General features: G+C 53.4%; 1 protein-coding gene across 1 annotated transcript; it reads right to left on the reverse strand.

The window, feature by feature from the left end:
* Nucleotides 1-540: 540 nt before the first annotated feature.
* CHD8 (chromodomain helicase DNA binding protein 8) lies at nt 541-11,982 on the reverse strand. Its single transcript, XM_032097724.1, has 10 exons — nt 11,883-11,982; nt 8,283-8,351; nt 8,127-8,182; nt 6,641-6,758; nt 6,140-6,223; nt 5,348-5,485; nt 4,077-4,198; nt 2,336-2,579; nt 1,419-1,595; nt 541-870 (listed from the first exon to the last, which is right to left on the reverse strand). The coding sequence occupies exons 1-10, from the start codon at nt 11,895-11,897 to the stop codon at nt 541-543; spliced, it is 1,353 nt and encodes a 450-aa protein (XP_031953615.1). The 5' UTR covers nt 11,898-11,982.
* Nucleotides 11,983-11,988: the final 6 nt, after the last annotated feature.

Consider the following 11,988-nt stretch of genomic DNA (forward strand, 5'->3'; position numbering starts at 1 on the left):
CCAGGTGAGCTCCAAGTGAGCTCCGGGTGAGCTCCGGGTGAGCTCCAGGTGAGCTCCAAGTGAGCTCCAGGTGAGCTCCAAGTGAGCTCCGGGTGAGCTCCGAGTGAGCTCCAGGTGAGCTCCGGGTGAGCTCCGGGTGAGCTCCAAGTGAGCTCCGGGTGAGCTCCGGGTGAGCTCCAAGTGAGCTCTGGGTGAGCTCCGGGTGAGCTCCGAGTGAGCTCCGGGTGAGCTCCAGGTGAGCTCCAGGTGAGCTCCGGGTGAGCTCCGAGTGAGCTCCGGGTGAGCTCCAGGTGAGCTCCAAGTGAGCTCCGGGTGAGCTCCGAGTGAGCTCCGGGTGAGCTCCAGGTGAGCTCCAGGTGAGCTCCAAGTGAGCTCCAGGTGACCTCCAAGTGACCACGGAGCTCTACGAGTGACCACAAGGCAACGGCCGAGACCTCTAGCTGACCAGCACAGCGCCCAAACCCTTCTGCAGGTGACCCCCACAACCCCCAGGTGACCCCCACAACCCCCAGGTGACCCCCACGCCCCCCAGGTGACCGCTCAGCCCCCCCCCAGGTGACCACTGAGTCCCCAAACCTCAAACACCTGAACATTCCTGGCCCTGTCCCCACCTCCCAGCGCCGCCCAGGTGTGCCCAGGTGACCCCAAAACCCCTCCCAGATGTGCCCAGGTGACGCCGAAACCCCTGCCAGGTGTGCCCAGCTGTGCCCAGGTGTCCCCCCTCACCTGCTCCTCGGTTTTGAGGTCCCCGAAGTCCTTGAGGAACTCGGCCTCGGAGGGGAACTGGGCGGGCTCCAGGAAGTGCAGGAGGCTGAAGAGCTCCTCCACCGTGTTCTGCAGCGGCGTCCCCGTCAGCAGCACCTTGTGCTCCTGCAGGTGAGCGCAGGTGAGCGCAGGTGAACGCAGGTGAGCACACCTGGGGACACCAAAAACGGCCGCGGACCTCCAAGAGGTCACCTGGGACATCCCAGGGGTGACCAAGAGTCATCAGGAGCATCCCCTGCATGAGGCCAGGTGAGCACAGGTGAGCCCAGGTGTGCCCAGGTGTGCCCAGGTGAGCTCCAGGTGTGTCCAGGTGTGCCCAGGTGTGCCCAGGTGAGCTCCAAGTGTGCCCAGGTGTGCCCAGGTGTGCCCAGGTGAGCTCCAGGTGAGCTCCAGGTCCATGCCCTGGACCCCAAACCTCTCCCAATGACCTCCAGGTGCCCCCAGAACCCTCCCTCGGACCTTGGAATGACCCCAAGCCTCTCCCAAACTTTTCCAGGTACACCCAGGTGAGCTCCAGGTGCACCCAGGTGCACCCAGGTGTGCCCAGGTGTGCCCAGGTGTGCTCAGGTGCACCCAGGTGAGCTCCCCTGGAGCCCAGGATGACCCCCACCCCCTGCGGACGGCCCCGGCCCCCGCGGGCGCGCGGCGCTGACCAGGTCCATGTGCTTGAGGCTGTCCAGCAGCTTGCAGTGGCGGTTCTTGAGCCGGTGCGCCTCGTCGATGACCACGCAGCGCCACTCGATCTCGCGCAGCTCGGGGCAGTCGGACAGGATCATCTCGAACGTGGTGATGAGCGCGTCGAACTTGTAGGCGCCGGGGATCAGCCGGCCCTGCGGGCAGGTGAGGGCAGGTGAGGGACAGGTGAGGGACAGGTGTGCCCAGGTGTGTCAGTGATACCGTACAGGTGTGCCCAGGTGTGCCCCAGGTGTGCCCAGGTGTGTCAGTGATACCATACAGGTGTGCCCAGGTGTGCCCCAGGTGTGTCAGTGATACCGTACAGGTGTGCCCAGGTGTGTCACAGATGTGCCCAGGTGCGTCAGTGATACCGTACAGGTGTGCCCAGGTGTGCCCCAGGTGTGTCAGTGATACCGTACAGGTGTGCCCAGGTGTGCCCCAGGTGTGTCAGTGATACCGTACAGGTGTGCCCAGGTGTGCCCCAGGTGTGCCCAGGTGTGTCAGTGATACCGTACAGGTGTGCCCAGGTGTGCCCCAGGTGTGTCAGTGATACCGTACAGGTGTGCCCAGGTGTGCCCCAGGTGTGCCCAGGTGTGCCCCAGGTGTGTCAGTGATACCGTACAGGTGTGCCCAGGTGTGCCCCAGGTGTGCCCAGGTGTGTCAGTGATACCGTACAGGTGTGCCCAGATGTGCCCCAGGTGTGCCCCAGGTGTGCCCCAGGTGTGCCCCAGGTGTGTCAGTGATACCGTACAGGTGTGCCCAGGTGTGCCCCAGGTGTGCCCAGGTGTGTCAGTGATACCGTACAGGTGTGCCCAGGTGTGCCCCAGGTGTGCCCAGGTGTGCCCAGGTGTGCCCCAGGTGTGCCCAGGTGTGTCCCACAGGTAACCGAGCTCACCTTGGTGTCCTTGCAGTACATCTCGTACTGCTGGATCATCTGCCGCGACGCCAGGCTGCCGTGGTAGACGATGGTGTTGAGGCCGGTCCAGGTGCCGAACTCGCGCTCCCAGTTGGTGATGGTGGACAGCGGCGCGATGACCAGGAAGGGCCCCCGGACGCCGGCGCCGTGCACCTCCTGCAGGAAGGCGATCGACTGGATGGTCTTGCCCAGCCCCATCTCGTCGGCCAGGATGCAGTTCTGCCTGAGGGACAGGTGAGGGACAGGTGAGGGACACACCTGGGCCAGGTGAGGGACAGCAGGGACGCAGGGCACGCACAAGGGGGACAAGGGACAGCCCTGCCCTGCCCCTTCTCGTCCGGCAGGATGCAGCTCTGCCCGAGGGACAGGTGAGGGACACACCTGGGACACACCTGGGACAGGTGAGAAACCTGGACAGGGACAGGACAAGGGGAATGAGAGGAGCAGGTGTGGACCAGGAGGAGAACGGGAGCAGCAAGAGAAGTGACCGGCAAAAAAGTGACCATGAGGATGAGAAAGTGACCAGGAAAAGGTGACCACAAGGAGGAGAAGATGACCAAGAAAAGGTGACCACAAGGAGGAGAAGATGACCAAGAAAAGGTGACCACAAGGAGGAGGAAGTAACCAGGAGAAAGTGACCACAAGGAGGAGAAGGTGACCAAGAAAAGGTGACCACAAGGAGGAGAACGTGACCAAGAAAAGGTGACCACAAGGAGGAGAAGGTGACCAAGAAAAGATGACCACAAGGAGGAGGTGACCAAGAAAAGGTGACCACAAGGAGGAGAAAGTGACCAGGAGAAAGTGACCACAAGGAGCAGAAGATGACCAAGAAAAGATGACCACAAGGAGGAGAAAGTGACCACAAGGAGGAGAAGGTGACCAAGAAAAGATGACCACAAGGAGGAGAAAGTGACCACAAGGAGGAGAAGGTGACCAAGAAAAGGTGACCACAAGGAGGAGAAGGTGACCAAGAAAAGATGACCACAAGGAGGAGAAAGTGACCACATGGATGACAAGGTGACCAAGAAAAGGTGACCACAAGGAGGAGAAAGTGACCAGGAGAAAACGACCACAAGGAGGAAAAGGTGACCAAGAAAAGGTGACCACAAGGAGGAGAAAGTGACCACAAGGAGGAGAAGGTGACCGAGAAAAGGTGACCACAAGGAGGAGAAAGTGACCAGGAGAAAATGACCGTAAGAAAGAAAAACTAACCACAGGGACAACAAGGTGACCAGCAGAAAACAACCACAAGGAGGAGAAAGTGACCACAAGGAGGAGAAGGTGACCAAGAAAAGGTGACCACAAGGAGGAGAAGATGACCACAAGGAGGAGAAGGTGACCAAGAAAAGGTGACCACAAGGAGGAGAAAGTGACCAGAAGAAGGTGACCCCAAGGAAAACGAGATGACCAGAAGAAAATGACCCCAAAGAGCGCAAACACAGCAAGACAAAGTGACCCCAAGTAGGACCAGGTGACCAAGAGAAGATGACCATCAGCATGAGATGACCACGAGGCCAAAGCGAACAGAAGGACAAGGCGACCGCGAGGACAAGCTGACCGCGACAACAGAGTGACCGCAACGAGAACAAGGCCACCATAAAGAAAAGATGACCACAAGGACAACGCAAACAGCGCAACGCTACGGCCACGAGGACGAAGTGACCCCAGGGGCAGAGCTGGCCACCAGGACGCGCCGGCCAGGCTGACCAGGCGGCCTCACCTGTTGTACCAGTTGAAGAGCAGCCAGTTGACCCCTTCCAGTTGGTACTCCCGCAGCTGGTTGTGGTTCTTGTACTCGTGCGACGCCTCCAGCTTCTTCCAGGCCCCGGCCTGGGGGCGCGGCTGGGCGGGGACGGGGGAGGGACAGCGGTCAGCGAGGCCCCAAAACCCCGAAAACGTGAACAAACGAGCCCAAAACGTCAAAAGAAGAGCCCGAGACATCAAAAAAACGAGCCCAGAAGGATCAAAAATGACCCCAAAAGGACCAGGAATGAGCCAAAAATGACCAGAAACTGACCCCAAACCTGACCCCAAAACTGACCAGAAATGGCCCCAAAATTGACCAGGAATGACGTCAAAAAAGATCAAAAATGACCCCAAAATGACCAGAAATGATGTCAAAAATGAGAAAAAATTACTCTAGAAACATCAAAAATGACCCCAAAATGACCAGAAATGAGCCCAAAATGACCAGAAACTGACCCCAAAACTGACCACAAAACATCCAGAAACGGCCCCAAAATAGACCAGGAATGACATCAAAAATGGGAAAAAATGACCCCAAAATGGCCAGGAGAGAGCCAAAAATGACCAGAAACCGACCCCAAAATGCCCAGAAATGGCCCCAAATTTGACCAGGAATGATGTCAAAAATGGGGAAAAATGACCTCGAAAAGATCAAAAATTACCCCAAAATGACCAGAAACTGACCCCAAACTGACCCCAAAACGTCCAGAAATGGCCCCAAAATTGATGAGGAATGACGTCAAAAACATCAAAAATAACCCCAAAATGACCAGGAATGAGCCAAAAATGACCAGGAACTGACCCCAAAACTGACCCCAAAACGTCCAGAAATGGCCCTAAAATTGACCAGGAATAACGTCAAAAACGGGAAAAATGACCCCAAAAAGATCAAAAATGACCCCAAAATGAGCCCAAAATGACCAGAAACTGACCCCAAACCTGACCCCAAAACTGACCAGAAACAGCACCAAAATCAACCAGGAATGACATCAAAAATGACCCCAAAAAGATCAAAAACAACCCCAAAATGACCAGGAGTGACCACAAACCCAGCCCGAAACTGACCCCAAAACGCCCACAAATCACCCCAAAACCACCAGAAACGTTAGAAAACGACCAAAACCGTTAAAAATCGACCCCAAATCACCCCAAACCGACCCGGAACGTCGGGAAGTGACCCGGAGTGACCGCGGGAGGCGCCGCGGTGGCCGCGGGCGCGGCCGCCCGGCCGAGGCCGGCGCTCACCTGGCGCTTCAGCTCGGGGTGCCGGGCCTGGATGCGGCGGAATTCGGCGATTTTGGCCTCGTCCACGTCCTCCTGCAGCTCCCAGGTGCTGTCCTCGTAGGGCAGCGAGCACCACTTGACCAGGTAGTACACCACGGGCTGCGGACAGAGTGACCGCAGCAGCGGTCAGCCGGCGGTGACCGTGCCCTGGTCAGCCAGGACCGCGGTCTGGGGGTGCTGACCACACCCTGACCTCGAGGGACCAAAATTTGGGGGCACTGACTGCTCTCTAGAACCTCAATTTTGAGGTTCTGCCACCACGAAATCCAGGGAAAAAACCCAAAATTTCGGGTTCTACCCGCGCTGAGCCCATCAAAAATCCCCATTTTGGGGTTCTACCACCACGAAATCCACGAAAAATCCCCGTTTTGGGGTTCTTCCACCACGAAATCCACGAAAAATCCCCGTTTTGGGGTTCTAACACCACGAAATCCAAGAAAATACCCCATTTCGGTTTTCTACCACCCCTGAATCCACAAAAAACGCCAATTTTGGGGTTATTTCACCCCTAGATCCATGAAAAATCCCGATTTTGGGGTTCTACCACCCATAAATCCATGAAAAATACCTATTTTGGGGTTCTACCACCCCTAAATCCACGAAAAATCCCCATTTTGGGGTTCTTCCACCTCTAAATCCAAGAAAATACCCCAATTTGGGGATTCTTCCACCCCTAAAGCCATGAAAAACCCCAATTTTGGGGTTCTACCACCCCTAAATCCACGAAAATGCCCACTTTTGGGGCCCCCCGACCTCGCCGTTGTCCTTGTCCACGCTGTGGGACTCGTCCAGGATCCGATCGACCTCCACGTAGTCGGGGTTGAAGGGCTCTTCATCCTGGGGAAAAAAGCCCCAAAATCCCCGTTTTTCTCCCCGAAATTCATTTTTACCCCAGATCCCTGGTTTTTTCCGCCAAAACGCCCGTTTTTCCTCCACAAATCTCAGTTTTTCCCCAAAACCCCCAGATTTTTACCAATTTCAGATTTTCCAAAAAACAATGTTTTTCCTCTCAATTCCTCATTTTCCCACTTCCCCATTTCTTCCTTCCAAACCTTTGCTTTTTCCCCCCCAAATCCCTATTTTTCCCCCAAAAATTCCCATTTCCCCCCCAAATCCTCATTATCCCCCCATCCCCATTTTTCCCCCAAAACCCTGAATTTCCCCTCCCAAAAAACCTGGTTTTTCCCCCAAAACCCCGTTTTCCCCCTCAGAACACCCCGATTTTTTCCAAAACCCCCAGAAATCGCCCCGAACCTCGTGGAAGAAGTGGCGCATTTGGTTCATCTTGGTCTTGAAGCGCTTGAGCTTCTGGTGGATCCTCTTGTCCTTCTCCAGCTGCGCGATGGTCGCCCACTCGCAGTGCAGGTACGAGCTGGGGGCGGGGCCGGGGTCACACCTGGGCACAGGTGAGGGCCCCGCCCACCCCGGGGAGCCCGGGACCCCGAAACCGCTCCAAAACAACCCCGAAAACGCTCAAAAACGAGCCCAAAAACGTTCAAAAACGACCCTGAAAATGCTCAAAAACGACCCCGAAAATGCTCAAAAACGACCCCAAAAATGACCCCAAAAATGTTCAAAAACAACCCCAAAATGCTCAAGAACGACCCCAAAAATGCTCAAAAATGAGCCCAAAAACGTTCAAAAACGACCCCAAAAATGCTCAAAAACAACCCCAAAAACGCTCCAAAACGACCCCGAAAACGCTCAAAAACGAGCCCGAAAACGTACAAAAACGACCCCGAAAACACTCAAAAACGACCCCAATAATGCTCAAAAATGACCCCAAAAACGCTCAAAAACAACCCCAAAAACGCTCAAAAATGACCCCAAAACTGCTCAAAATGACCCCAAAACCGCTCAAAAACGAGCCCAGAATGAGCAAAAATGATCCCGAAAACACTCAAGAACGACCCCAAAAATGCTCACAAACGACCCCAAAAATGCTCAAAAATGAGCCCAAAAACACTCAAAAACGAGCCCAAAAGTGCTCAAAAACAACCCCAAAAATGCTCAAAAACGAGCCCAAAAGCGCTCAAAAATGACCCCAAAAACGACCCCAAAAATGTTCAAAAACGAGCCCGGGATGAGCAAAAACGAGCCCGGAATGAGCAGAACTACCAAAAGAGTCAAAAATGACCCAAAAGGATCAAAAGTGAGTCCAGAATGACCAAAAATTACCCCAGAGCGAGCAGAAATGACTCAAAATAGCCCAAAAGGAGCAAAAAAGAGTCCAAATAAGCAAAAATGAGCCCAAAGGGTCCAAAATCAATCAGTACGATCAAAAATGCCCCAAAATGACCAAAACCTGACCCCAAAATGCCCTGAAATGACTCCAAAGTGACCAAAAGCTGACCTCAAGACTGACCCCACAAACGCTCAAAAATGACCCCAAAATGACCCGGAATGACCCAGAACGATCAAAAAAAAGCCCAAAATGACCAAAAATGACCCCAAAATGACCAAAAATGAGCCCCAAATGACCAGGGATGACCCCAAATGACCACGGATGACCCCAGGTGTGGCCAGGTGAGGTCACCTGGGGCGAGGCTCCTCCTGGACTCCACACCACCTCCCAAAACCCCCAAAACCGACCCCAAAGCGACCTTAAATGACCCCAAAATGACCACAAATGACCTTAAACGAGCAGGAATGACCACGAGTGACCACGAGTGACCACGAGTGACCACGAGTGACCTCTCCCCACCCCGTGGACCTCCCAGGACCTCCCAGGGCCACCTACTAATTTTTGTACTTGACGAAGAACTCCTCGGACTCCACCAATTGTCCCGACGGCAGCTGAGGAGGAGGAGGAGGAGGGCGGGAGGAAGGTCAGGAGGAGGCCCTGGAGGTCACCTCGGGCCACCCCGGTGACCGCCGCAGTGACCGCCGGCCTCACCTCCTTCTTGACCACGCGCATGGACAGGACCTTGTCCACGATGGCGGCGTCTTCCTCGCTCGGGTTCTCCTGGGGACGAGGAGGAGGAGGAAGGTGAGGAAGGTGAGGAAGATGATGGACACGGAGAAGGTGAGGAGGATGATGGACAAGGAGAAGGTGAGGAAGATGATGGACACGGAGAAGGTGAGGAAGGTGATGGACATGGAGAAGGTGAGGAAGATGATGGACACGGAGAAGGTGAGGAAGGTGATGGACATGGAGAAGGTGAGGAGGATGATGGACAAGGAGAAGGTGAGGAAGGTGATGGACATGGAGAAGGTGAGGAAGGTGATGGACACGGAGAAGGTGAGGAAGGTGATGGACACGGAGAAGGTGAGGAAGATGATGGACACGGAGAAGGTGAGGAAGGTGATGGACACGGAGAAGGTGAGGAAGGTGATGGACATGGAGAAGGTGAGGAGGATGATGGACAAGGAGAAGGTGAGGAAGGTGATGGACAAGGAGAAGGTGAGGAAGATGATGGACACGGAGAAGGTGAGGAAGGTGATGGACACGGAGAAGGTGAGGAAGGTGATGGACATGGAGAAGGTGAGGAAGGTGATGGACATGGAGAAGGTGAGGAAGATGATGGACAAGGAGAAGGTGAGGAAGGTGATGGACATGGAGAAAGTGAGGAACGTGATGGACATGGAGAAGGTGAGGAAGATGATGGACAAGGAGAAGGTGAGGAAGATGATGGACATGGAGAAGGTGAGGAGGATGATGGACAAGGAGAAGGTGAGGAAGATGATGGACAAGGAGAAGGTGAGGAAGATGATGGACACGGAGAAGGTGAGGAAGGTGATGGACATGGAGAAGGTGAGGAGGATGATGGACAAGGAGAAGGTGAGGAAGATGATGGACAAGGAGAAGGTGAGGAAGGTGATGGACATGGAGAAAGTGAGGAAGATGATGGACAAGGAGAAGGTGAGGAAGATGATGGACACGGAGAAGGTGAGGAAGGTGATGGACATGGAGAAGGTGAGGAAGGTGATGGACATGGAGAAGGTGAGGAGGATGATGGACAAGGAGAAGGTGAGGAAGATGATGGACACGGAGAAGGTGAGGAAGGTGATGGACATGGAGAAGGTGAGGAAGGTGATGGACATGGAGAAGGTGAGGAAGGTGATGGACACGAAGAAGGTGAGGAAGGTGATGGACACGGAGAAGGTGAGGAAGGTGATGGACATGGAGAAGGTGAGGAGGATGATGGACAAGGAGAAGGTGAGGAAGGTGATGGACATGGAGAAGGTGAGGAGGATGATGGACAAGGAGAAGGTGAGGAAGATGATGGACACGGAGAAGGTGAGGAAGGTGATGGACATGGAGAAGGTGAGGAAGGTGATGGACATGGAGAAGGTGAGGAAGGTGATGGACACGAAGAAGGTGAGGAAGGTGATGGACACGGAGAAGGTGAGGAAGGTGATGGACATGGAGAAGGTGAGGAAGATGATGGACACGGAGAAGGTGAGGAAGGTGATGGACATGGAGAAGGTGAGGAAGGTGATGGACACGAAGAAGGTGAGGAAGGTGATGGACACGGAGAAGGTGAGGAAGGTGATGGACATGGAGAAGGTGAGGAAGATGATGGACACGGAGAAGGTGAGGAGGATGATGGACAAGGAGAAGGTGAGGAAGGTGATGGACATGGAGAAGGTGAGGAAGGTGATGGACATGGAGAAGGTGAGGAGGATGATGGACAAGGAGAAGGTGAGGAAGATGATGGACAAGGAGAAGGTGAGGAAGGTGATGGACATGGAGAAGGTGAGGAGGATGATGGACAAGGAGAAGGTGAGGAAGATGATGGACAAGGAGAAGGTGAGGAAGGTGATGGACATGGAGAAGGTGAGGAGGATGATGGACAAGGAGAAGGTGAGGAAGGTGATGGACATGGAGAAGGTGAGGAGGATGATGGACAAGGAGAAGGTGAGGAAGATGATGGACACGGAGAAGGTGAGGAAGGTGATGGACATGGAGAAGGTGAGGAAGGTGATGGACATGGAGAAGGTGAGGAGGATGATGGACAAGGAGAAGGTGAGGAAGGTGATGGACATGGAAAAGGTGAGGAAGATGATGGATACAAACAAGGTGAGGAACGTGACCGAGGTGGGGATGGGGATGAAGGTCACAGGGATGGAGAAGGTGATGAAGGTGATGGAGAAGGTGACGAAGATGACGGAGAAGGTGACAACGGTGAGGAAGGCGATGATGAAGATGATGGGGACGGAGAAGGTGAGGAAGGTGATGAAGATAAGGGAGATGGACACCGTGAAGATGATGAGGATGGAGAACACCATGAAGGTGCAGAGGATGGAGAAGACCAGGAAGATGATGGGGATGAAGGAGGGGATGAAGACGATGATGAGGAAGACGCTGGGGATGAAGAAGTGAGGAAGGTGATGAAGATGAGCATGGGGTTGGGAGAAGGCAATGAAGATAGAGATGACGAAGATGAAGATGATGAAAATACAGACGACGAAGATGGAGATGACGAAGATGGAGATGATGGAGATGGAAATAATGGACATGCAGATAATGAAGATAATGAAAACGACGAAGATGGAGATGACGAAGATGACGAAGATGGAGATGATGAAGATACAGATGATGAAGATGGAGATGACGAAGATGGAGATGATGAAGATGGAGATGACGAAGATACAGACGATGAAGATGGAGATGACGAAGATGGAGATGATGGAGATGACGAAGATAGAGATGATGAAGTTGGAGATGATGAAGATGGAGACGATGGAGGTGACAGGGATGAAGACCATGAACGCGATGGGGCCGGGGAAAGACGATAGAGATGATGAAGACGATGAAGACGAAGATGATGAGCTTGGCAGAAAGTGATGAAGACAGAGATGAAGAACACGAAGATCACAAACATGGAGATGATGAAAGCAAAGATGATGAAGATGGAGACGAAGATGAAGATGATGACAGAAACAAAAATGGAGATGGTGAACATGGAGATGATGAAGATGAAGATGATAGAAATGGACAATAAGAAGAAAAAGATAATAGAAATGAAAAAAATGAAGATCAAGATGACGAAGATGAAGACGATGAACATGGAAACGATAAAGATGGAAATAACGAAGATGAAGATGATACAAATGGACATGATGAAGATGAAGATGATGAAAATACAAACGAAGAAGATGGAGATGATGAAAATGGAGACAACAGAGATGGAGATGATGAAGATGGAGATGATAGAAACGAAGATGATGAAGACAGAGATGAAGACAGAGACGATGAAGATGGAGATGATGAAGATACAGACGATGAAGATGGACATGATAAAAATGGAGAGGACGGAGATGGAGATGATGAAGGTGGAGATAACGAAAATGAAGATGATGAAGATGGAGATGATGAAGATGGAGACGATGGACACGGAAATAACGAAGATTAAGATGATCAAGATGGAGATGACAAAGATGACAGAAACAAAGATGGAGATGACGAAGATGGAGACGAACAGAAACGAAGATGGAAATGACGAAGATGACGAAGATGAACGCGACGAGGGCGAGGAGGAAGGGCACCCACCACGAAGAACTGCATGGAGGGCAGCGCGTCGCCGTCGTGCTCGGGCGGCGGCGGCGCCGGGGGCTGCTCCGGCCGCGCCGGCCCCGTCACGTCCAGCTCCTCGTCC

The sequence above is a fragment of the Corvus moneduloides genome, unplaced genomic scaffold, assembly GCF_009650955.1.
Source record: "Corvus moneduloides isolate bCorMon1 unplaced genomic scaffold, bCorMon1.pri scaffold_106_arrow_ctg1, whole genome shotgun sequence".
In the NCBI taxonomy this organism is placed as follows: domain Eukaryota; kingdom Metazoa; phylum Chordata; class Aves; order Passeriformes; family Corvidae; genus Corvus; species Corvus moneduloides.